Source organism: Phyllostomus hastatus, unplaced genomic scaffold (genome assembly GCF_019186645.2).
Source record: "Phyllostomus hastatus isolate PE091 unplaced genomic scaffold, TTU_PhHast_1.1 phas_contig_80, whole genome shotgun sequence".
Taxonomy (NCBI): Eukaryota; Metazoa; Chordata; class Mammalia; order Chiroptera; family Phyllostomidae; genus Phyllostomus; species Phyllostomus hastatus.
In genome coordinates, this window is record NW_025333960.1 from 28,490,193 (window position 1) to 28,516,796 (window position 26,604).

Genomic DNA, 26,604 nt, shown 5'->3' on the forward strand with positions numbered 1-26,604 from the left:
GAAAGATTTCTACTCTTTTCTCATGATTACATAAAAAAATCATCTAACTGAAAGATGAAGTATTTAATGATATTGAACAGTTTATCATTTTATTGTTATCCTATTGCAGTGGACTTCCTTTCTGCCTCTTTGCCCTCCTCCACCCATCCCCCTCCACTCCCACAGTCAATTCCCACACTGTTGTCCATGTTCGTGGGTCATTCATACATGTTCTTTGTCTAGTCCCTTCCTCTTCTTTCCATGATTGTCTCCCTCCCACCTTCTCTCTCATAACTTCCAGTCTGCTCCATGTTTCCATGACTCCAGTTCTATTTTGTTCATTAGTTTAATTCGTTCATTGGATTCCACTTACAGGTGAGCTCATATGGTATTTGTCTTTCACTGCCTGGCTTATTTCACCTAGCATAATATTCTCTAGTTCTGTCCACACTGTTGCAAAAGATAGGAGTTCCTTCTTTCTTTTCGCTGCATAGTTTTCCATTGTGTCAATGTACCATAGTTTTTGTATCCCCTAATTTACTGATGGGTGCTTAGGCTGTTTCCAGCACTTGGCTATGGTAAATAGCACCTCTATGAACAGTGGGGTGTTTAAGTTCTTCTCAATTGGTCTTTCAGAATTCTTGGGCATATTCCCAGCAGTAGAATTGCTGGGTCTACAGGCAGTTCCATTTTTAGTTTAAGGAAATTCCATACTGTTTTTCACAGTGGCTGCACCAGTCTGCATTCCCACCAACAGTGCACTAGGTTTCCCTTTGCTCTGCATCCTTGCTAGCATTCATTTATTAATAATGGCCATTCTGACATGTGTGAAGTGATATTGTGGTTTTAATTTTCATCTCTCTAATGGCTAGTGATATTGAGCATCTTTTCATGTATCTATGGGCCCTCTGTATGTCCTCCTTGGAGAAGTGTCTATTCAGATCTTTTGTCCATCTTTTAATTGTTTTCCTAGTGTTGAGTCATATGAGTTCTTTAGATATTTTGGAGATCAAACCCTTGCCTGATGGTATCATTGGAAAATACGTTCTCCCATACAGTCAGTTCCCTTTTCATTTCAATGATTATTTCTTTAGCTGTGCAAAAGCTTTTTAGTTTGATGTAGTCCCATTTGTTTATTTTTTCCTTTATTTCCGTTGCCCTAGGAGATAACCCACATAGCAATATTTTGGCCAATATATCTAAAATTTTACTACCTATGTTTTCCTCTAGGACTTTTATGGTGTCACAACTTATATTTAAGTCTTTTATCCATTTTGAGTTTATTCTGGTGTATGGTGTAAGTTGGTGGTCTAGTTTAATTTTTTTGCATGTACCAGTCTAGTTCTTCCAACACCATTTATTGAAGAGGCTATTCTTACTCCATTGCATGCTCATGCACCCTTTGTCAAATATTGATTGACCGTAGAGACTAGATTTATTTCTGGGTTCTCTATTCTGTTCCATTGATCTATGTGTCTGTTCTTATGCCAGTACCAGACTGTTTTGCCTTGTAGTATAGTTTGATATTGGGTATTGTGATCCCTCCTACTTTTATTTTTCTTTATTAAGATTGCTGAGGCTATTCAGGGTCTTTTTTTGGTTCCATATAAATTTTTGAAATATTTTTTCTACCTCTGAAATATGCCATTGGTATTTTAATAGGAATTACATTGAATCTATAGATTGCTTTGGGTAGTATGGATACTTTAATGATGTTAATTCTTCCAACCCATGAACATGGTATATGCTTCCATTTATTTGTATCTTCCTTAATTTTTCTTCAGTGTTTTATAGTTTTCCAAATATAGGTTTTTCACCTTATTGGTTAAATTTATTCCTAGGTACTTTATTTTTCTTATTCGTGTAGTAAGTGGGATTTTCCAGCTTTTCCAATATTTTATTGTTGCTGTACAAAAGTGCCATCAATGTCTGAATATTAACTGTATCTACCATTTTTCAAAATTCACTTATTAAGTAAGGCAGTTTTTTGGTGAAGTCTATAGGGTTTTTTATGTACACTACCATGTCATCTGGGAATACTGACAGTTTTACTTCCTCCTTTCCAATTTGGATGGCTTTTATTTTTTTTTCTTGTCTGATTACTGTGTCTAGAACTTCCAGGACTGTGTTGAATAAGAGTGGTGAGAGAGGACACTCTTATCTTGCTCCTGATATTTAGGGGAAAACTTTTAGTTTTTGACCATTGAATATAATGTTGGCTGTAGGTTTCTCACCTATGGCTTTGAGGAGTGTTTTTATCATAAATGGGTGCTGGATTTTATCAAATGCTTTTTCAACATCTATTGATATGATTATGTGGCTTTTGCTATTCATTTTGTTTATGTGTTGTATTAAATTTATTGATTTACAAATATTTTACTGTCCTTGCATCCCTAGGATGAATCCCACTTGATCATGGCGTATGATCTTTTTAATGTATTTCTGAATCCAGATTTGTCAGTATTTTGTTGAGGGTTTTAGCATCTATGTTCATCAGAGATACTGGCCTGTAGTTTTCTTTCTTTGTTGTGTCTTTACTTGGTTTTGGAATTAGGATGATACTGGCCTCATAAAAAAAGAGTTTGGGAGTCTCCCTTCTTCTTGAGCTTTTTGGAATAGTTTGAGAAGAAAAGGAGTAAGTTCTTCCTTAAATGTTTGGTAAAATTCACTTGTGAAGGCATCTGGCCCAGGGCTTTTGTGTGCTGGGAGTTTTTGGATTACTGCTTCAATTTCACTAGTTGTCATCAGTATTCAGGCATTCTGCTTCTTCTTGCTTTAGTTCTGGCAGGTTGTATGTTTCTAGAAATTTGTCCATTTCACCAGGGTTGCCCAATTTCTTGGCATATAGTTGTTCATAATAACTTTTTATAATTCTTTGTATTTCTGTGATATCAGTTGCAACTTCTCTTTCATTTCTGATTTTATTTATCTGGGTCCTCTCTCTTTTTTCTTTGATGAATTTGGTTAAAGTCTTGTCAGTTTTGTTTATCTTTTCAAAGAAATAGCTCCTGGATTTATTGATCCTTGAGCAGTTTTTCTAATGAAGATAACCAAATGAAAGATAAGAAATAACATGAAAATTATACCAGATGAGATAGCAAAATATAAAATTACAAAATAAAAGTTCCTTTGGGAATCCAGCATATACATTGGTGTGCCACTTTATGGTCTTCAAAGTCTCAGTCTAAAATATGTAGAGATGCCATTTATTAGAAGCCTCTGAACAGAGACCTGTCTCCTTTTGTACATGAATGAATATGAGCATAGCTTTATGGTACTTGATTCATTTTGCCAGCTCTGGCATGTAAAATGTCATGTAGTAAACTGAACCATGGTTTTTATGTTTCAAACAATATTCTAGAATGGCTGGATCCAGGCCACAGTGTTTTAATAGATACTCCTCATTGGAACCTGTCTAGTGTAGAAAGAGACCAGGAACTACCTAGCTATGGAACTAGGTAGTAGTTTCCATAGCTGCCTCAGCGAACTTCTTCCTGCTACCACCCCAAAGCAACCTCTGCAGATGATAGGTAGGAAAGGAATAGGGAACAGTTTCCAGCAGCTAACTCTGTGAGATGTCTGAAATGATAGCTGGACAACTTTGACAATAAAGCATTAGGATATTCTGAATGTCATTTTTACAAAAGAAAGAGACGAAAGACCCTGAGATGGAAGGGAAAATTCAGCAGCAGCAATTTTGAAAAGGAAATTAGAAAGCTAGGGCTGTATACTGGAAAGAGAGGAAGGTCAAATGAGGTAAACCTAAAAAAATTGCCATAAATATGTAAATACAATTTTAAAACTCATATTGTTTCTTGATTTCATCCTGTACTTTGATGAGTGTGGATAAGATACTTTAGCCTAGAATAAGAAATATATTAATCTAGAAAACCCGTGTGTCATTCAAAGATGGCCACAGCAAGTCTCAAAATTATAATCTAAACTGCATAGGATTTAGGTACTAAATGTCTTTTTCAATTGAATTATGTTTTGAGGCAGAGGTATTGTGGGAACACTGGAATAAGAAGGTTCCATTATAGAAGAAAAATCTGTATTTTTTACTATAGCTAGCATTGTTCAGATAGAAGTCAATGTGTCCACACCTTTATAAACTATTATATTAGATCCTTTATCTAGTTCTAGGGACTGAATTAAGAGAATCTGAATAAAATAATTCTTGGTAGCTACATGAAATTCAGAGAGATGTAATTCTGTTCTTAAGACTTTATTTTTCTCTATTAGGTAGCTATTCAAAGTTTGGAATAATTTTGGAAGTATATACGTAAGTATATAATATGAACATTTTTAGACTGATTGAGTAATAAATATAAAAATTCCTTAACAACATAAAAATTGAACAGAGGGAAGACAAATATCCCTTCAATTAAAATCAGTAGCATTTCTTTTCAAATTCTGCTTTTTAAAAAAGTAAAATGGAAAACAACTTTTACTAGACTAATACAAGTTGTTATACATGATAATTTATATAATTTTCCTTTCAGAGAAAATCATAGAGTTGGGTCTTTCCCAGATATATTAAATTGGTCTTTTTGAATGCTAGAATAAGTGGAGCCAGATATTTTTAAAGGTCAGTGAATAACCTAATATTTCAAGATTTTAGAAAAAATCAACTTCAAGATAAAGCAATCATGTATGGTTTCCTATTAAATAGGAAAAATAAGTAGAAGCAAAGATATATGATTAGTAATTGCCAGTAGTTAAATAGTATCATTTTGAAAATAGAGTTGTTCTGGGTTTATTATAGAATTATAATTTAGTAACTGCAAAGGGCTGTAGGAATTATTTCAAACGAGTTTCTTCTCTTAAGTCTGAAGAAATTTATACCCCGATAGATTAAGTAATTTGCCAAAGGACAAATTGAACTAAATCTTGAAGCCAGGTTTCATGTCTCCCAATTCTCAACAGTCTCATTCTCTTTACATAATTTGTCATTAATAATATAAACTATTCTAGAGAAAGATCTGACAAACTGCTGTGCTCAACTAATATGTAAGCCAACAAAGATAGCCCTTTGCATGTAAGTATTACAACCATAATAAATGGTTCAAGTTCATTAAAGAGTAGAGAAGAATAAATTAATAAAACCTTTATTACAATTTAAAGAATATACATGTATTTTTCAAAGAATCTATTCTATCTCAAATATAATAAAATATGTTCTTCTGAGTAGGAAACCAGTAATTTAATTTTAAAATTAATATTAATAACTCATTGTGTGCTTAGGATGTGCAGGCATTAATATGAAAAGCTTAGATTCATTATCTAATTCAGTCTTCCAAACAACCCTTGAGAAAAGTACTTATATATTATTCATATTTTAGGAAAAAAATCAATTGAAGTTTGAGAGGCTGTAACTTGAAGATCACACACCCATGTATGTGGAAACACCTGGGTTGATATCTAAATCTGATAAGTTGGGAATAATCCATAGTAAATAATTGCATATTCTCACTTTACAAGTAGGGCCTCAGTGAGCTTAAACAAAGCTAAAGCTCTTACATACTACATGTTCCTGCAGAGGACTCCATTTAGAGCAAAATCCACTTCACATTTAAACAAAGAATATATTAGGATCTCTAAAATCCTTCTCTTAAGGTGACTGAAATCCTAATACATCTCATTATTAATTCTTTAAAACCCTCTTCACTAAGAACCCAAAGATAAAATGTCACTTATCTAAGTTCTGTCACATGTTCTAAATGGACACAATCTAAATTATCAAGATTTTCAGGTTGGAACAGCTGGAAATGGCACTGTACACAACATCCAGAAACTACTGTACACAAAACATAATAAAGCTGAGTTTCATACCCAAAGTGAAATGAGGAGACAGGCAGAGAAGTTCTTTCTCTCCTGTGAGACAGTCCTATTAAAATCCCCAATTAGCTCATAATAAATGCTAATGTTCCTCACCATACATTGAACGCAGTTACACTGCACTTATACGATACTAAATAAGAAAGTCTTGCTGAGTTTTCCTCCATAATTTGGCCTTTACATATTTTTATAGCTCAAAAACACTTCTACTAAGATACGAGGAAATTAATCAAGTTTGCTCCTTAGAAAAACAATTTTATAATAGAGAAATTTAAAACTATTATTTAGTCTGAGTTTTTAGACTCACCTTCATGGGCACTCTCCTTTCCTTCACCACTTTTAATAATAGAGCACTTATTCTAAATATCTCTGCTTTTAGGTCTTCCTGGCAGGTAATTAGCCAAGTGTGTTAAGGGCTGTAGTCGCAGGTTCCCCCAGCGACGAGGGCTGGAGATTTCCTCTCACAGCAGTAAGGGGGGCTGTGTAACACAAAAGCTCCGTGCAATAACTTGAGAGAAAAATATTTTGACAAAAAAAATTCAATGCAAAGAATTCAAAAGATAATTTATGAAAATAATACTTCTCCTGGTTGAATATAGCTCAGAAAACATGCTATTTATTAATATGTAATATTTTAATATACATATTGGACAAAATAATGATTCCAAATGTCTATAATCTTACATTCTACATGATTTATATCTAGATTGAGAAGATTTTATACCTATTTCTTTCCCAGGACATAATACAGTGCTAACCACCCCTCACTAATTATCTCTTCTTAATTAACTGTCATTCTCAACTGGGGTGAGCTGATCTTTCCCCAGCACCATCCTTATCATAATAATTATCTATGCCCAAATCGGTGGTGGCTGTTACATTAAACAGATGGCTAAACTGTCACATGGAGCTTTTGGAGTTCAAAAAAATCACATTTTAATTGGGGACTTCAGACGTGAGTGCTGTTGGCACAATGTAAATGTGTTTCCTTACATGTGCATGTAAAGCGTACTGCCACACCAACAAACTATTCCAATTTTTGATCTTAAAAGTACAAACTAAGCAATGTTAGAGTCCTCTGAACTTCTGCTGTGTATGTCAGATGCTTTAGGATTTTCAAAATTATAAAAATGTACAAAGAAGTAAAAACTGTAAGACTCTGTTCAGGGGTTAGTGTGCAATGGTTTCTAGACTCTAGTGTTTAGGTACAGCTCAATTAAGTATTAGACGAGACCAGACTGACAGCAATAGTGACACCCACCCAAGACTGTGTAGAATGAGCTCTTTCAAAATAAAGACAGCAAATGATTCAGTAGTCAAAGTTTATATGGCCTTACATTAAGGTTGTTTCTACTAATCTTGTTATTTTATGAAAATAAATGATTTCAGAATTCTGTAGATTGGATGATTCTCATATTCTATTGCCCCAAAATAGTATGTCTACACCTAAAGGTATAATTGCCACAGGCTGAGTAAAAGTCTCAGCTTCTAAGCCTTAGGAGTTTAGGAGCTTATGTAGCTTCATTTCTAAACATCCGTGGAATAAAGAACAGTTCAGCAACTAAGTCAGATTGACCTGGATATTACTGTGTAATCAACCACTTGCAATCTGTCTGACCACTTTTGCTATTTAATTTCTCTGAGTCTCACTCATCCTGCCAAGTCTCATTATCTTTATTTTCATAAATGGCAAAACTGAGGTTTGGTCAGTAAGTTGGGAACAAAAAAATCTCTGTATCACAGGTCAGTTGTTACAATTCCATGAAATAATAATGTCCATAAAGTCATTGATATCTTCACTTATTGATTCAACAAACATTTAATGAGCACTTTCTATATGTCAGGAGCTGTGCCAAGTCCAAAGACATGGGGGTAAACCATACTATCTCTCCCATCACAGAATTTACTTTATAAGCTAGTATAACACCTAGCATGTAGGGTATAACACACATCCAACAAAGCATCTTTATTACAGACTCTCAACCATTAATTGGCAATTTTGAAATCCTAATATGGTATAAACTGAAAGATTTTTTAGCAACTTGGGGCAAACTCAGTTGGCATAAAAAAATGACATGAGAATATTTACAATCTTTTCCATGCACATTCACATATGCGGTAGAAATAATATATTTGTATTTGGAAAGTTTTCTCAGACCCCATTGTCAGTGTTCTACAATAAACAGAATATATATGCTATCATGCTTCCAAAACCTGAGAAATTACAAATCCTGAACAACTGAGCCAAGACTTCAAGTAAGGGTGGTGAATGTGGACTAAAATAGCAGGTCAAATTGTCTTTAGCTCATCCTGTGTGGTTTTGGTGGAAATTATTGGCAAAGCATGTCATTGAACTGACCCTGCCACATGATTTAGGACCGAACAGTCATGGGAGCTTGTTATGTATTCCCTGGGACTGATCTGAGGGATGGACATATGCCCCAAAAGGGCCAATCTAGGTCCTTTTATGGTAACCAACCTGAAGTTAGAAGACTGCTCTTGGATCATAAGTTTTAAGGACAGAGGCTAAGAGTTGCTGATGGTGGTATTTCCCAACAGGTAGTGAAGACCCATTTGAAGGCTCAGCAGTATACAAGAGAAACATAGTTAATGGGAGAGCATCAAACCCTGACATTTGAGCCCTAAGAGCTGTATGTGAACCACTAGGCTTTCCAGTTTCTAGAGAAAATTCTCTTGACTAATTCAAAAGGAGTTTTTAATGTTTTTTTAAAAATTCTAACTAATCTTCATTGATGGTTAGATTGTAAATATTTTACTATGAAGTAATGCTCTATGCTTTGACCTTGATTTTAAAACACTATTGGCTTTTAATAATCATCTTTCACAAAGACATAGGGAATTATAGTTGATTTTATATATATATATGTGTGTGTGTGTGTGTGTGTGTGTATATATATATATATATATATATATATATATATGCATGCTTATATACAAGGTCTGTCCAGAAGGTATCCAGCCATATAAAATGAAAAAGAGGCATTTATTGAAAAAGATACAAGAAACATTGTACATAGGACAATGATGCCTCAGTCCCCTTCAAAGTAGGTACCTTGGGACCTCGCACAGTTCTACCAGCATCTTTTCCATTGTTGAAAACATTGGAAAATCCTTTCTTGGAATTGCCATGAGCTGCCCCATCGTATTTTCCTGAATCTCATCAATGGTCTGAAATCTCTCCCTTTTCAAAGGTGATTTTAGTTTTGGGAAAAGCCAGAAGTTGTAGGGAACCAAATCTGGGCTGTAGGAGGGGCTGAGTCACCTGGATAATTTGATGTTTCACCAAATTATTCAGAATTTCACCAAAAACTCTGCACAAGGCATGATGCACAAACAGGCACATTGTGGTAATGAAGATGCCAATCACCAGTTGCCCATAGCTGCAGCTGTTTTCATCAAATTGCATCTCTTAACTGACAAAGACCATTGAGGTAGAATTCCATGTTAATTGTTTGGCCTGGAGGGACATACTTATGACGGACAACACCTTTCCAATAAAAAAACACAGTTAACATGGTCTGATCTTACTGTGACTTTGCTGCACCTTAATCAGGCTCAGAGAACCAGGCTACTTCCACTAGGATGAGTGGGGCCTTCATTTCCAGATCATAGCCATAGATCCATGATTCATCTCTGGTTATGACCTCCTTGAGGAAATCTGGTAATGGTTTGTATCATTGGTAATGGTTTGAATCAAGTCATTAGTGACTGCAGCATGATGTTCCTTCTCTCTGGTAGCAGAAGCCACAGAACAAATTTTGCCACAACATGTTTCATGCCAAGAACCTGTGTCAAAATCTTGGACACAGTAGTTTTTGGAATCCCCAGATCAGCTTTTAGTTCTGCCAGTCGCTGATCTTTGTTGATTGCAGCCCTGACATGTTCAACATTCTTAGGTGTTCTTCTTGATCCAAGCCTTCCAGAACGTGGATCACTTTCAACAGACTCTCAATCATCTTTGAAGTGTTGTGCCACACTTTTATTTGCACTGCACTCATTGCATCGTGCCTGAAAGCCTTCTGAATCACCTGAATAGTTTCCGTAGAGGAATGTTCAAGCTAATGCAAAGTTTGATGCAGATTTGTTGTTCTACTTGCTTATTTTAAATGTGATGGCCACACAGTACAGGTGCTCACTCAATGGTGTCTACCACCCCCAATGACTAGTACAATGAAGTTGTCATTGTTCATGCATGTGCATTGCAGTCCACTCTTCCTTGGCTGTCAGGTTATGCCAATGTTGCACAAACCATTCTTATTGTATTAACAATGTCTGGACTTTTTCTGGACAGACCTTCTATTTACATAGTCTCATAATTAATACCTAGAGTCCAGTTTAGCTAATGTCATAGGGCAAAACCTGTGATCAAGACAGGATAAAGGAAATTATCAACCAAAATGACATATTTTCATTTTTAACTAAGTGTCCATTTATTTAAATCTCCACTAAAAAATCTTTTATTTCTGAAAATAAGTGACTATACATACTTATGATTATTGTGGACCATAGTGTCTTTTCCCTAATAGTTGACATGTGAAACCTAAAACTATACAACATTGTATTTAGACATTTATGTCACTACCTATTCACACTAATGACCAAATAGATGAACAAATTTTTAAAATAGTATTCCAAGAGTTAAAAGAGAGTTGATTTATATTACATAACTGTCTACACTTTGAGGGAAAATACTCCCTAAAGATTTAAAATATATTAGGCTAGAATTTCAGTCAGCAGTAGCTTTTAAATCCAAATACCAATTGCAGAACACTGTGAGACACATAGCACATAATAAAAATTAGCTTATCTCTCAACTGATTTCTATCACAAACTAAAACATGAATAAATATCCATTCACTCACTCATCATTCATTCGATAATTTTAATTGAACTGAACATGTATTGATCAGTTTTCATGAGCGACTAATTGCACCGTATACAACATTGTGGGTGATAAAGATAGGCACAAATTAAGCAGCACAGGACTCAAGAAACGGAACTTAGTATTAGGGAGCTAAGGTCCATACATAAGTAAAAGTAATATGAGACAGGATAAAATAAAACTACAGGTATCACAAGTAAAATTTGCACACAGAAGAAAGAGAGATATAGGGCTGCTCTTAGCTAGAAGTGTGGACTAAGTAGATAAAGACAACATATTTGATTCAGTTCTCCGAGTCGTCGTCAGAGACAGTGAGGCTTTCCCAGTACAGGGAACCTCAAAATAAAATTTCAGATTAAATTGCATTTTATCATGTTCCTCAGATACCATGTACTGGGTGAGGTAGGAGATTTTTATGTTGCTATTTCAAGTGCTGTTGGTTTACATGTGTAAGATAAGTGCCATGTGTTTGCATTTTTTGCATAAGGAAACTAAAGCTCAGGTTTATGAGGTCCACAAGTGACAAATGACACAGCACAGATCAAAACCAAATCCACTGGCTATAAAATCAGAGTGCTTTTCTTCAGATTTCCTCACCAAGACTGCTAATTATCCACCGCTTCCTTCTGGGTTCAGTTTCCTCATTCTCAGAGGACTTTATAGTTGGTCCAGAGACAGCCCGTGAGTGGTAACACCAGTAGTGGTCTGAAATACCTTTTTTCACCACTCTGGAAGTGGCGTTTAGCTGCACATTGATTTACAGATTAAAAGTAGTTTCTCTAAACATTTTTGAAGACTTTTTTCCTTAGTATTTTGAAGATTGTCTCTGACATCTATTTTTGAGGACAAGAAATGTGTTCATTGTGTTGTTCTGGTTTAGAGAAACTCTTGTTTCTTCCTGGTGGCATTTAAGAATAATTTCTTGGGTCTGTGGTTTTTACTGTGATATATGTATGGATGGATTTGTTGTTTTGTATTTTTTTTAATGCTGCTCAGGACTGGTCTATTTCTCTATTCTTGGGATTCAATGGTTTACTCAATTCTAAAAATTTCTTCCTCCTCATCTGTTTGAATGTTGTCCTTTTCTAAGTTTTCTGGAATGGCTATTAGATATATCTTTATCATTCTCTTCTCCAGCTTAAATTTTGTTTTTCATATTTCCTTTCTCTTTTTTTCTGTGAGTAATTTCTATAGTTTTACATTAATGGATTTTCTCTTTGGCTGAATCTTATCTTCTAGTTAATCTATCTGTAAGGTTTCCATTTCAATGTTTATGATACCTATTATTATTTCTCAAAGTTGTAATTAGATGATTGAATTCCCCTTTGATAAAGAAGTAGCCCTTCCAGGGTCCAAGCTTCACACACAGTATTCAGTTCATGTTCCTGCCTAGTCACAAACAAAAATCCACATCTGAACTTGAGTGGGTATTCAGACCCCATTTTTTCTACCTTCGTAGTCTACTACCCTATCTAATTAAGAGTTTATAATTCTATCTATGAGGTTTCTATCAATTTTATGGCCTGGGGGTTTTCTTTTCTCTCTTTTGAGCTTAACAAGGTATTTAAAAATTACATTTTACTTAGGATTTGTATGTATTTGCAGAGGGAAGGGGGTTGCAGTGTGTGTGTGGTATTCCGTAAGATTCAGATCAACATTTTACTAAAACTAAAACATGCAAGAATTAGTAACTGGGACAACTATTTGGCTATTATTTTAGTTATCCTTCAATTTTAATACACTTAGGAGATGAGACAATAGTATCCATAAGTCCTGAGTCAGGAAAAAAATCAATGAACCGGGAGAGCACACATTGAGAGAAAAAGCGCAATCCCATACCTGGTGGTTCATTGTGTTAAAGAAAACAGTTGAGCGTATTAAAAGAAAGAGGCAAGATTATATGCTAAACATTTTATATACATTATTACATGTAATAGTCCAACAGCCCTCTCCTTTGGAAAAATGGGGACTCAGAAACATCACATAAAATTTTATAGGAATTCAACTAAGCCAGGAATTGAAACTTAGCCTCTCAGTTTCAAAAGACTATACTTAACACATAAAAATTTAGAATTTGTTCTAAAATGGGAATGTTTGACACCAACAAAGCCAGAATTGAGGAAGGCTGCTCCCGTGGCAAAAGGAGATTTGCACCTATTAATAATTTGTAATTAATTTGTAACTAATTTGTACCTATTAATTCCTTTACCTTTTCACCCATCATTCTCCATCACTCATTGTCTTCACTGATATTCCACCTCATCTACCAAATCACGGGTAAATTCCTCTGGACTTGTCTATTGTCTTTTACACCAGTGTTCATAAACTTGACATGAGATTTTGACTGTTTATTACAAGGATGGCTTGCATCCTGCCACTTACTGAATTCTCTTTATTCTCCCTTTGCTGAATTTCCCAAATCATCCCTGTAATTTTGAACTTTATCTATCATTTTAATTCTATCCCTTTCTATTTCTTACCTATATTCTTGTATAATCCTGTAAACTGAGTTCCATCTCATACTGCCTCCCTACTGTCTATTCCTAGGCATGCACAGAACCAGGATTTGTGCCTGAAAATTATAAAATTGGGGGCCTTTTTCAAAAGAAAAGTAAATCAAAATTATAAGCAAAAAATTAGGTAGAATGATACATATTTACATATAGTTAGAAAAGATACCGGGATAATATATTTACATATAGTTAGAACAGAACTGTTATGGGGCTTTGAAGTACAGAATAGGGATCACAGACACCATTCTAATAACTGTGTGTGGTGTCAGATGGGTGTGAGATTTATCGGGATGATCACTTAGTAAGCTCTACAATGTCTAATCACTGGGGTGTACACCTGGAACTAATATAATTAGGTATGCTGAGTATTATTGAAAAAATTTAAAAAGAGATCAGGGAAGATATAACAGTAAACTGGTCAAGAATGAATTGGAATGAAATACCAAAGCTTGGTAAGTAACTGGGACTCTACTTGAGAGTGAAGTACAGTGTATGGGGGCAGACCTCTGCAGCTGTGGATAGGATCATATGCAGTACATGGCCAAGCCTAGAATTTTAGAAAGTGCCCAGAAGAAAATAAAAGTAAAAGAGGAGGAATAGAAATAAGAGTTTCGAGGAAATGAGGCCTATTTAGTTGAGGATGCAATCTTTGGATTTGGCACAAAGGTAGTCATATGATCTTCATAGGAACTAATTCAATATGGTGAGAACCAGAATTTTAATGTGAAGAATGACCAAGAGAGTTCGTGGTAATGGGTATGATCTATGAGTGTAAAAATAATCTTTCAAAAGATCTAGCAAAGAAAGATGGACTCAGATTGTCAAAGAGGAGTTATAAGATTAAATATTTCCTTGGAATCTAGGAACATTTTTATGCAGAAGAAATTTTCTTCTCAGTGAAGAAGGAATACAAAATGTGGAAGAGTTGGGATGGTTGATGGAGCAATGTTCTAAATAATACTGGCTATACAGGTTTATAAAGGTTTTAATCAGAATCTTGTATGAAGGGCTGGGTATATTTCTGATTAAATTTTTACTTTAAAGAAGCACTTGTTCATTTTTTATAACATCTCTACTTGCTAAAAAGGAATAGCAAGTGTCACTGTAGCATTTGCAATGCTTCCAATAGCAGGGAAGCTGTGAATTAAAAACAAACTCTGAACCCTCTACTTTGGGCTGCATTAGGCGAGTAGAAGCAAATGGTGTAATTAGTCAAATTCCCTTAAAAATGTACCATTTCCTAAACATTAAATATTTATTTTCTGATGAAAGAACTGTAAGATAAGAAGGTCAGATATCAAAATTACTGAAAAAAGTTATGATAGAATGTAATTAAAAAGAAATATTAAGAATAAGAATTTAGAAGATGGTATGAAAATATGGTGTTTCTGTAATTAGATTACATACATACTTGTTTTTAAAATTTGTATCTGTTTCCCCTACAATAGATATCAGATCCACCAACAAAATATGCACACTAAAATAAATTAAGCAAAAAGATAATTGGGACATTAGAAAGACTCTGAAATTCCCGGCAGGAAGGCATAAAAGTGAACATGAAAGTTATACCAAGTCCTAGTGATGAGAAAACATAAAAGCACTCTCTGCAGAAGAAACCATTTTTTTTCTTGTATTATTTTCTAGAAGTTTCTGAAATAAAGTCATTTGTAGTGGATATTAAGTAGCTTATTGGATAATGTCCTTGGCAAAATTTACAAAAACATTGCATGAAATTTATTGTTTCAAACACACATAGTCAATTATATCATATTAAAAAGTAAATGGGCACTTTTTCAAGAGGCTGATTTTTCTGAATTCAAATATCTAGGATAGTTGATCTAACTTAGTATAGTGGCAAAATATGAGATATAAAGTGAATGAAGGACTGAGAGCCTAAGTGACTACCTCCCCTAAAATTTTCACTTGAGTTTTATAAACGTGTATTAAATGTATGCAGCATGGTGAAAGAGTCTCTAACAATGCAAACTCAGAAAACTAGAAGGGAAATCATAATCATATAACTCAGGTGTGGGCCAACCCCACCCATTAGAGGTGCTCTTGAATTCAGGATCCAGACAACTTGAAGAGATTCACTTCTTTTCTGGAATGATCAACAAATACTCTTCAAAAAGTATGTAGCTGGAGTATTTTGCCAAAGCCATACAAAAGAAACAGTAACAATTCAATATTTTTGTCTAAGGATGAATTTATTAGCTGTTTAACTCACTGGGTTTTTAAAATCTAATTAAAACTAGGAGAGTAGTCTGGATCAAACTTATTAGGTTTTTCATAATAGATGCCCTTTTGTATTCAACACTAAGGATTTTATGATTTGAGATGTTTGGTAACAACGAACTGGTAATAATGTGAAAATGTGTAGAAAGTATCATAATACAGTTATTATATTTCATGTATCATAGAAAATATTTATAGTCATGACAGAAATTTTTGCTGCTTTGGCCATGAAAATTTGTGTGGTCTTGATAATTCCAGTTAAATAAAAATGCATAAATATGTACTCTAATTATTGTAGGCAGTCAATTAAAAGTATTTGTGTTGAAATGTAAACTCTTGAGGGACAGTGCAGAATAATTAAACATAAATAGGTTTTGTATTAATGACGGCAGAAAATTAGTCAAAGTGAATGCCAAGATTCTCAAGTACAGTACTAAAATATGCTGCGATAAAGCACTTCTATGGGAATACTTCTTTGAATTTCTTAATCAAAGTCAGCAGGAAACATATAATTTTAGTATTTCACTCTACTTAAGTAGTCCCCTGGCTTAGACATCCCGATTCACTGGAAGAACTAAGTTTATTGAATGCCACTTTCATTTTATAATACAGAATCCCCTACCAAATAATCCTACACCTAACAATCCCATTTTGAAACTATATTAGAAACTTTTTTAGGTTGCCTTATTGCCTTGTTAAGTATTGTAGAGTAATTTGCATGTAAAAACAATCACATACTGAAAAGGGTCCATTTTCTTTGTGTCTAGCTGCACTAAACACAATAGAAAAGATGTTTTGTTTAATGTTGTTTCAATTTTTTAAAATCCCTGTTAATATTATACTAAATTTAAAATTTATGATGGCAAAACTATTCATGTACGATATTTAGTAGTGATTACTATCTGTCCTACTGATTCCATTTCCCGTCTGCTCTAGATAAAGATGACTATTCAAAACAACACATAACTCTCCCCAGGTTCCATGACCATGAAGTGATTCATAAAACAAACCAAAACCCCAAGTGTCCACTTGATGGGAGATTTAATTTGTTATTTCCAGTAGTCCATTATTGAGTAATATATTAAAAATGGCCTAAACTACAACGTCAGTCTTCATCCATGTTGTTCATTTAACAATTATACCAGGCCTTGTATTATATCTTAAGCATTTCACTTTCCACAACTTCCACCTCAATGCATCATAATAATCAGGGAATATGTTATATTTCCATAATAAACAGGCAGACACCTATTTCTCCTTATTATTTTATATAATGTTATGTGCATTATACTTATATTAATGAAAATTATTAAATTTAAATTTAGTAGCACTTTTTAGAGCATAAGATTAGTTTATAAAGCAATTTGACTTTGAAGTAGCCAACTTTCTGTTCCCTACGCATACCACAAGGTTTACAACAAATATATGTTCATTGAGGTAAATACAATCAATGAAAAAAACCCATGAATGTCTCAAATATGCCTTGGAGAAATTAAGAATTCTATATGAAAATAATTTTTTTCTTTAAAATAATGACTAATAAAAAATTTGTACCACGAAAAAATAACAGATTTTACCAAAGAGAAGAATCTCTAAACATTAAAAGATTAAGAAGAAATAATAATGTTAGATGCTGTTAAAATTTTAAAAATTAACATAATATTATCTTTATTGTTACTAAAGAAGGAAGGTATATATTGTATTTTGTTCTCTGAATGAGACATAGTTTTAACTGGAATTTCATATCAACTGCTTAGTAATCCTGAACCAATGCCAGGATTCTGGGCTTTTACATCTGTTTAGATATACTTTTTGTCTATCATCTTTCTTCTATTGGGTAGGTGGTAATAATTTTTTAATAATTCAGTAATGGGGAACATAGCTTTTTTCCAAGCATCTTTTCTTCTCTCTTATATCATGTCACCCCTATTATTATAATTCAGTTTGATCAGACACAGCTATGCCATTCTTATTTTAAAATGACTTCTGTACCACAAACTCTGATTTCAGTGCAGTGATTCTGAGAAGAAATTTTCTAAATGGATGGTTTTGTGCTTTTATACTGCAAACATTTTGGTAAGCTTTTTTCAAATAAAGAATTAAATAATATAGGTAACATTTTCAGAGTTAAGATTTATTTAGTGATTACTGTGTGTCAGAAATGGCTCACAGAGTTTTGTGTGTGACAATTTATACAATTCTCACAGCTTTATAAATCAGGAATGATTATCAGCCCGGAGGTGTCTGAGGACAGGTGGATTAAGTGACTGGCTCTGTGGGGGCCACACCTGGTGCTCCTTACCATTTCCGCAGGTGACTGCTTCTCTATAAGAACAGTCATTTTCTTTTTTAAAAATATCAAAGTTATTTTTACAAGCCAATGTAGGAAAATCAATAGCACACAGTGGATTTGTTACTTTTGTCATTTCATTCACAGTTAAAAAATGATTCCTTATATATATATATGACATCCTCTGAAACCTCTCCTATTCATGCCAATTCCTACCCCATCACACCAAATAACCAAGAGGCACAGATCACAAATGCTGACAGTCTTGGCTTTAATGGAGCCAAGAGGGAAAAAATATATATATTTCAGAAAATTGCCAGCACATTTCTGCTCACATACATAAAAAACTAAGAAATTAAAAAGAAACATTATAAATATATGCACTATTTATAGGTGTAACAGTTAGAGAGCAAGGTGAAATAGAATTAAGTTAAAAAAACTGATATCTGATTTGCACCCATAAGTAATCTAACACTGGTATAGTCTCACCTGTCTACAAAGCCCAGCTGAACATAAAAGCTCATGTTACCATCCACAAGCACACAGTTATATTTATTGAGTACAACAAAGCCTTATTTTTCACATGAGGATTTTCAGTCCCTGATCTTTATTTTCAAGGCTTGCTGTCTGTTAACCATTTGGGTGTCATTTAGATGGACCCATCCATATCCTTTCATTCCACAAAAAGCCATTCTCACATGCCATCTATAGCAACAACTGGCGCTTCAGTTCAAGACTTGATTAACCTTATGTCCACTTGAGTAGTAACAGAAAGAAAATGAACATGAATGAGATGCTGGTTCTCATGGGATTTTACTCATATCACCCTCATTGCTTATGACATGAATCATCTGGGCCTGTGAGCACTGGATTCACAAGGTATTCCTTATTGGATAAACAAAGGGGATAAATACTTCAGGAAGATGGAAAGGAGAAGGGGGAGAAAAACAAACAAGCAAACAAGAACCCCTTTGACCTGACATTATGGAAAAAATAAAAAGACACTAAGATGAAAAAAAAAATAGTGTCATGGTGTACATGTGGGATTTGGATGGAATCTAGGGCTGTGTTTTAATTCAAAACTCACCATCTCAAAACCACTTCTTTTCATCCGCCTGCAGGACTTGAGGTAAGTACGTATGCGTTTTCTGGCACGCTCTTGATACTCAGGGAATTGTCGCCTGCATGAGTCAATGATAGCCTGGATCTTTTCTTTGGGCTGCTTAGAGATTGGGACCATTCGGTCCAAGTTTTCATCTACAAACAGCCTGACAAACATCTGTTGGCAAGAGGGAGACAGAGGAGAAGGGTTTGGAGGGCTGCTCTCTGCTATTCCTAGCTTTCTGTCTTGATTACTGATAGGAAAATACTCTTTTTTGGTTTATTCACTGGAGAACTTTGCAATGGAAAGCCAGAAATTTTAAGCAAACACCCTTTAAAGACTTTCTAAATGGTTGGATAAAAAGAGAGAAAGAGAGAAAGGCAGACAGACACAGACAGACAGAAAAGTATAGACTACTGTGCAGAAAAAAATCAGGAAGTAACAGTAGACTGCGACAATTAAGCACCCCATAAAATTCTCTATTAAAGATAAATAAGACTGCTCCATTGCTACACTGCACAGTGTACTAATCTCTGAAAACAAACAGCTGACTCTTTTGTCATGCATAATTAGATAAGCTGGGAAAGCAACAGAAATAACTGATGACGGGCGAACTCTTCGGAGCAATAAGCTGAGGCCCCCTTCATCCACTAGGTAAACATGCATACTCACACAACACAACTCCAGTTTTCAGCTCACATTTGGCTTTAAAATTCTAAACAAAACACAGCAATTCTGGTGTCTGGTTGGCAAAGAGTGTTTCATGTACTTTTTAAATCCTTCTGTAAATTAAACAAACATGTCTCTAAAATATCCACTTTTACCAACAAGCAACAACATGAAAGTGAAGTGGTAAAAATTAAGCCACACCTGGGAGTGTGGCAGGACTTACATTAAAAGCTTTCAGCCTCTCTGCCTCAACGCCATCTGTCTCGTTTACTTTCTCAGAATCATCGTGGTCATCATGATCATCTTCATCTTCGTCCCCTCTGTTTAGAGACAGGTCCTCAGCACCTCTGTCTCCACTCTCATTTTTGCCCGAGTCATAGCTTGAGTAGCTATGTGCAGGAGACTGAAAAGAAAGGAGGAAATTGTTGTTTTTAAATTCATTGCACAAACATGCATTTGGTTTTATTTTCAACTTCAACCCTTTCTCATACAAAGGCTTGTTTAAATGAGTTGATAATTCTGGAGCTGTGGTATTCTAATTTAAATCAAAATTAATTTAAAGGAAAAATTCATTTTCTCAGTCACATCAATCACATTTCAAGTGTTCAATAGCCACATGGAACATTTCCATCACTGCGCAAAGTTTTATTGAATTTAGCTTTTTGAGAGCAATTACTCTTTCCACTCAATATCCCTGTTCCAAAGAAAAGTAAAACCAACCTGTAATCAATTTTGCAAGAGAATCATCGAATCACAAGTTCTTTGAAATGGAAATGGCCTCAAAGCTTAGTCAGTCTAATTACATTAGTATTCTTTAAACAGATAAGGAAACTGAGGGGTGGACATATATGGCTTGCCCAATAAAGGCTATATAAAATATCATTGAGAATAGGATTGTTATTTGTATAACATGCTTTAAAATTAGTTTATATGTTGTGTATGAGTTTTAAGATGGCAACTGATTTTGTCTAGAAAAAAAGTAATCAGGATTTCTCCAAATCATTGGTCAAGCCCAGGGTCTCCTAATGTTTGAGAGATGATGAATGCCAACCTAGACAATTTTCACAAACTGATCATTGTATCCACGACCAACCATGGGTCCTGCTGTGGTGTCTCCTACTTCTCTGTTGGCCCAGCATCTTTTCCTTTCAGAAAGAGCCCCTGCGTTTCACCAAGTGAAAGTGGCAATCCTATGGGCATCAGCCTTCTCTACCTTATACATGTGTGCCTCAACTTCACCTCCAGGTGAAACAATTTGCCTGTAACTGAAATCAGGTTGAATCCAGCAGTGCTACGCAGAACAGAAGCAGTCCAGACAACATCATTTGAACATCTAGATACAACTGTGCTGGAAATTAACCCAAACATCTACAATAACATAGATCATCCACTCCCCATCCCTTTTATTTTGAATATATATGAGTTTTAGTCACTTGTAATTGAGTCTGGAGTGGTACAGAAATCAATCATTATAAAGCCAGAGTAAAAATGCAGATTTCACACATAATAATTTAGATACAAAGGTGGCTCCTGATAAATAAATAACAACATCTGTAAAAAGCAGCAGCTATCCTCAAATCTATCCATAATAAAATCCTTCTGAAAGATCTCACCAGTGGGTAATTTAAATCAGCAATGTTCAAAAATGCCTTAATGATAACATATGTCCAACATGCTTTATGGATTGCATTAACACAACTGTATATCAGAGGAGAAATAATAAAACCAAAATAGACAACTGACCTTAAAAGTAAAGTCAAAATTTAAAAACCAGCATATTTTTAGTTTAAATCATTAAGAAGGTGCTATTACCTAATAAAATACAAGGCAAATATTTCATATGTTTGAAAAATATACCTTATAGAATATGTCTTTAGGATATGTTCTTAAATGGCAAGGTGCAATATTTGGAAAATGTTATAATATAATGTTACATTATGTTATAATGTTAAAATGTGATTATAATGTTATAATCACATATTTTAATGTGATTTAAAATATGCCAAGCTAATTTATTCTTTTTACACACACTATGAGAGACAAATCAGCCATATGCTATAAATAAAATCACTTAGAACCATAAAGGATTTATAGTCCCAGTCATTTAGGGTAAAGAAAGCCCATTCTTAATGGCTTTGAGAATATTCAGGATCTAAATCTAAAGCATAATCAATGCTTTTATCCTCTATAATATCAACTAAAATTTTTGAAACTCTAAATTCTGTTTCTCATGTGGAGTTTCATTTCTTGCCCCCTCACCGTGGAAGGTCTAACTATAGCTTTCAAGGTCAATCAGATTAATTTCTGATTGTATCCCCCTCACACCATCCAGGATGTGCTCTCTACAGAGTTGGCATTCAAGACTAGTTTCCCTTTTTCCACAAAACTGTTCGGTCTTCAAAAATATGAGAGAATGAAGATAAGCCCCAGACTGGGGAAAAAGATTTGTAAAAGATACATCTGATAAAGGACCATTATCCAAAATATACAAAGAACACTAAAAATTCAACAAAAAACCCAACCATATTAAAAATGGACCAAAGATCTTAAAATATATCTTACCAAAGAAGATGTACAGATGACAAACAAGCACATGAAAAGATGTTCCACATCCTAAGTCATCAGGGAAAAGCAAATTAAAACAATGAGATAAGACACCACTACAGACCTGTTAGGATGGCCAAAATCTGGAATGCTGACAACACAGAAAACAGACCAGGATGTGGGGTAACAGAGACTCTCATTCATTGTTGATGGGAATGCAAAATGGTACAACCACTTTGGAAGAGAGTTTGGCTTTTTCTTATAAAACTGAACATATTCTTACCATACAATCCAGCAATTGTACCTTATAATATTTACCCAAGGAGTTAAAAACTTATGCCTATGCAAAAACCTGCACATATAGATGCATATAACAACTTGATATGTAATAGCCAAAGCTTAGAAACAACCAAGATATGCTTCAGTAGAGAATTGGATAAGTAAACTGTGGTACACCCAGATAATGGAATATTACTTGACGCTGAAAACATCATGAGCTATCAAGCTATGAAAAGACATAAAGGAACCATAAGATCCAATGAGAAAAGGTGACATAATATATGATTCCAACAATATGACATTACAGAAAAGGCAAAATGATGGACAGTAAAAAAAAAAAGTGGTTGCTGAATGTGGGTGTTAAAGAGAAATAAACAGGCAACGTACAAGGAAAAACTGTAATATTACAATGATGGATACATATCATTATCCATTTGTCCAAACCCATAATGTATATTATGATGAGTGAACCCAATGTAACCTATGGGTTTGGGGTAATTATCATTTGTGGATGTAGACTTATCCGTTGTAACAAATGTACCACTCTGGTGAGGGATGTTAATGGGGGAAACTATGAAGCTGCAGGGGGTATATGGGAAATCTCTTTACCTTCCTCTCTATTTTGATGTGAACTTTAAAACTGTTCTGAAAATAAGTTCCTTTCAAAAAATAGGAAATGTGGGTATTGGGATGATACTATAGAATCAAACAATAAAAATTACTATAGGCCCCTAATAACCCACATAACATAAGGCAGTCATTGCTTCGTACGCCTGCCTTGCCTTACTAAAAACTTCAGGTGACCACATCCTAGGAAGCCTTCATTTCAGGAGCAATTATTTTCATATCTCAGGTATGAATCTAGAAAATACAAAGCAGATTTTAAAAATATACAAAAGATATTATAGATTCATAACTTAGAGCCTATGAAAGGTGCATATTTGATTATCCTTAAAACACAGGTGTTAGTTTATGGGGATAAGGGCAAATTTTTGCCTTAGTTAGCGTATTTTGCTGGGCATAATGCAAACTCACATTTTTGTATACATTATAGATGGGATTATTACACCCATTATTATACACCCATGGCATGTAATCATTATGCCCATGTATAATGTGCATCCTTATCTTTCCCTCAAAAATTTGGGCAAAGAAGTGCATCATACATGGCAAAATAGGGGTATATATTCCATTTGTTTCTCTTGAGATAACATGTGGCTTTCCTTAGCAAAGACCCTTCTGAAAATCCATGTGCACTTTCCTTTATCACATTTTCCCACCCTTAACATAACTGCATCACTAGACCTAGAGAAGTCCCCACAAGAAGGAAGCCAAATCTGTCTGCATTTTCTGTGGTCAGAGCACAGATGGCTTGACAGCAATGCCACAGCGCTTGATCTGAGATGCAGCTGGGAGGTGGGGGGCGAATGTCTGACTTCAGCCAAGAGAAATGAAGACAACACTTTCACTTCTTCATTGTGCCCTAAATAAGGGAAGAACCACATGAATTCGGTGTCAGACACCCATACTGTCACCCTTTCTGCATATATCTGTCATAGCAGCCATCATGAAATACTGTGCAAGCTAGCTTACACATCCATCTTCCACAGAGACTGAGAGTTACTGAAGTTGGGGTCACTTCGTGACCACGCCTTTTTCATCTTTATAACCTTATACAATGTCAAGCACATGGTGAAAATAAAGTAAATGTTTTCTGAATGACTGCATACACATTGGAGTTATACAGAAGAGATGAGTTATTTTTTAAATTACAACTACTTTTTAAAATATCAGTATTCATTACTGAATCTACTGGGAAATCAGCATCATTGAAAGTGTGATGACTGGACACTGAGTGCCTGCCAACATGATGTAAAAGGAAGCATACAGCACCACTTAAGAAGCAAGCTTATTAAAAGGGGAAAAAAAAAGAATTAGAATCTAATCCAACCTCAATCCAGAAGCAATAGTTCTCCAAGCATGCCTGCTAGTTCAGTAGTATCCACATTTCCCAAGAACTTATTAGAAGTGCAAATTATTAGTACCCATCCTAGACCAACTGAATCACACACTTTGGGGCAGGACCGAATAATCTGTGTTGTAATATGTCCTGCAGGGGATTCTGATGCACACCGAAGTCTAAGAACCCCTAGCCTAGAGCTAACTTCCACTTATAGGAAAGAAGGCAGGTAGAGTTACAAGTTAATGACACCAGAGAAAACAGACATCCAAAATATTACACATTGCACAGGACAACTGACTTTGGTTCTGCAATAAGTGACACAGGGGAAAAAATGTGACATTAGTAGACATCTAAGAAATTACTAACATTAAATGTATTGACCTTGCTTGTATCATAATTCAAATAAACACAAAGCAAAAATTCATTTTTGAGAAAACTGGAAATATTTGGTGGTAGATGAGGGTTATTAGAGGATAACACTGAATCATTTTATAATTTTGTTAGATGTAATGACTAAACATTTGGTTGAGTGAGTACGTAAGGAATTGTCCACATTTGCTAGAGACACAAATGAGGTGTGAAGGGATGTGATACATATACTTGGGACTTGCTTTTAAACACCATAGAAAAAAAGAAAAAAAGTGAAGCAAATAAATGTGACAAGTCTAATCACTTAAATTTGGGTAATAGGTACTAATTCAATGTATAATATAGTCTGTTTTTAAATATAAACTTTCAAAATAAATTTTAAAATTTATAAATTTTGTGATGTTTGACATCCTCCAAAGCAAATATTTTTTCATGACAACTATTTATTTAATATTTCAAGAAGCTTATTTCATGCTGAGAACACTATTATAGCTCACAGAATTGAATGAAGCCTACTTGTGTGAGGCCTGAAAGTTATAAAATTTGGAGAAAGGGTTCATTTGAAAAATTACATAAAAAGTAAATATTTATTTGAAATGAGAAAAATCACAAAGGACAGGATTCAAAAATGCTTATAAATGCTACAAAAATCCAGAAAAACATTATTTTAAAAAGTTAAATAACTCTTTGCCCTGTCCCTATAACACTGTGTTCTTTCCACATTTCTTGGCTTCGTGCTCCTGGATTGCTTCTCCCTATACCAGTGCTTTTATATTGCCATGGTCTACAGAGAGAACAGAAAAAATTATTCAGCCTTTAGCCTGTTTGATAGGACTGTGTCTTTTATTACTGATAGTTTAGAAAGTTTTCTTTGCTCTTCAAATTAATTATTTCTGATGTCATGCAAATTGTTAGATTGTTCTCAGTTTGGGGGAACACTTCATCAAGTTCCTTTCATGTCTGAACCATTAATTTTTAGTTCAAGTTTTCCTGAAAAGTGACAGATGTCTTCATTAAAGTGACATTTGTGAGTGTTATGCTTTCTTCATTGATGTAAGTATTTTCTGTCAGATCTAATCTGAAACTTAAATTTTCTTCCAACCTATTAATATACTTCATCCTCTTCATTAATTGTGTATTTCTTTTTCCTAAAGAAATACTGTCTTTACTAAGACCTGAAAAGTTTTTATTACAGGTCACTTCTTAGTTGCAGAATAACACGGCCTATTGATTTCACTTTTTACTTTTACTGATTTTTTTATATTTTATTAATATTTTATCTGAGTTTTCTTTCAATCCTTTATCAAATAAAGACAAAATTATATAGCCTTCACATGTTTCCAAACTAGGAGTCTAACTGCTCATTTGTTTTATCCAAGAGGTCCAAAAGATCTTTCCACATGACAAAATGTCATATTCCACTGCATGAAGGGTACACAGATATCTCTGTATTATTACTTACAACTGCATGTAAATCAACAATTATCTATTTCTACAACTATGGAGTGTTATTTGCCATTTGGCTTCCTGGTTTACCGATTCACCATTGTGTATCACCTTCTCATGATTTAGATTAATCCTTCTTAAGCAGTTTTGGATAAGTAAGTCACATTTGACATTTCGTTTTGACATTTTTCAGGTGTTTGTCCAAAAACAAATTAAATATAACAATTACTTCGAAGATTCTCATGAAACTTGTTATTGAAAATTACTCCATTTAATCATCACCTCAGAGGAAATCTCTCTCAATAGTTTAAGATTTTATTTCTTTCTAGAGAGAGGACAAGGGAGAGAGGAGGAGAAGGGAGGGAGAAAGAGAGGGAGAGAAATACTGGCCTGCAACCCAGGCATACTCTCTGACTGGGAATTGAACCCGCAACTTTTCGGTTTGCAGGCTGGTGCTCAATCCACTGAGCCACA

General features: G+C 34.5%; 1 protein-coding gene across 3 annotated transcripts in view; it reads right to left on the reverse strand.

Annotated features, from left to right (window-relative positions):
* Positions 1–26,604, reverse strand: part of NOL4 (nucleolar protein 4) — a 288,625-nt gene that overhangs the window by 76,969 nt on the left and 185,052 nt on the right. For 2 of the 3 annotated variants that reach the window (XM_045850009.1, XM_045850011.1), the window contains 2 exons: positions 19,753–19,932; positions 18,846–19,037 (listed from right to left, as the gene is read on the reverse strand). In XM_045850009.1, the coding sequence (XP_045705965.1) occupies positions 18,846–19,037; positions 19,753–19,932 (372 nt within the window). The remainder of the gene's footprint in view (positions 1–18,845; positions 19,038–19,752; positions 19,933–26,604) is intronic. The other variant, XM_045850010.1, reaches the window with a different exon arrangement.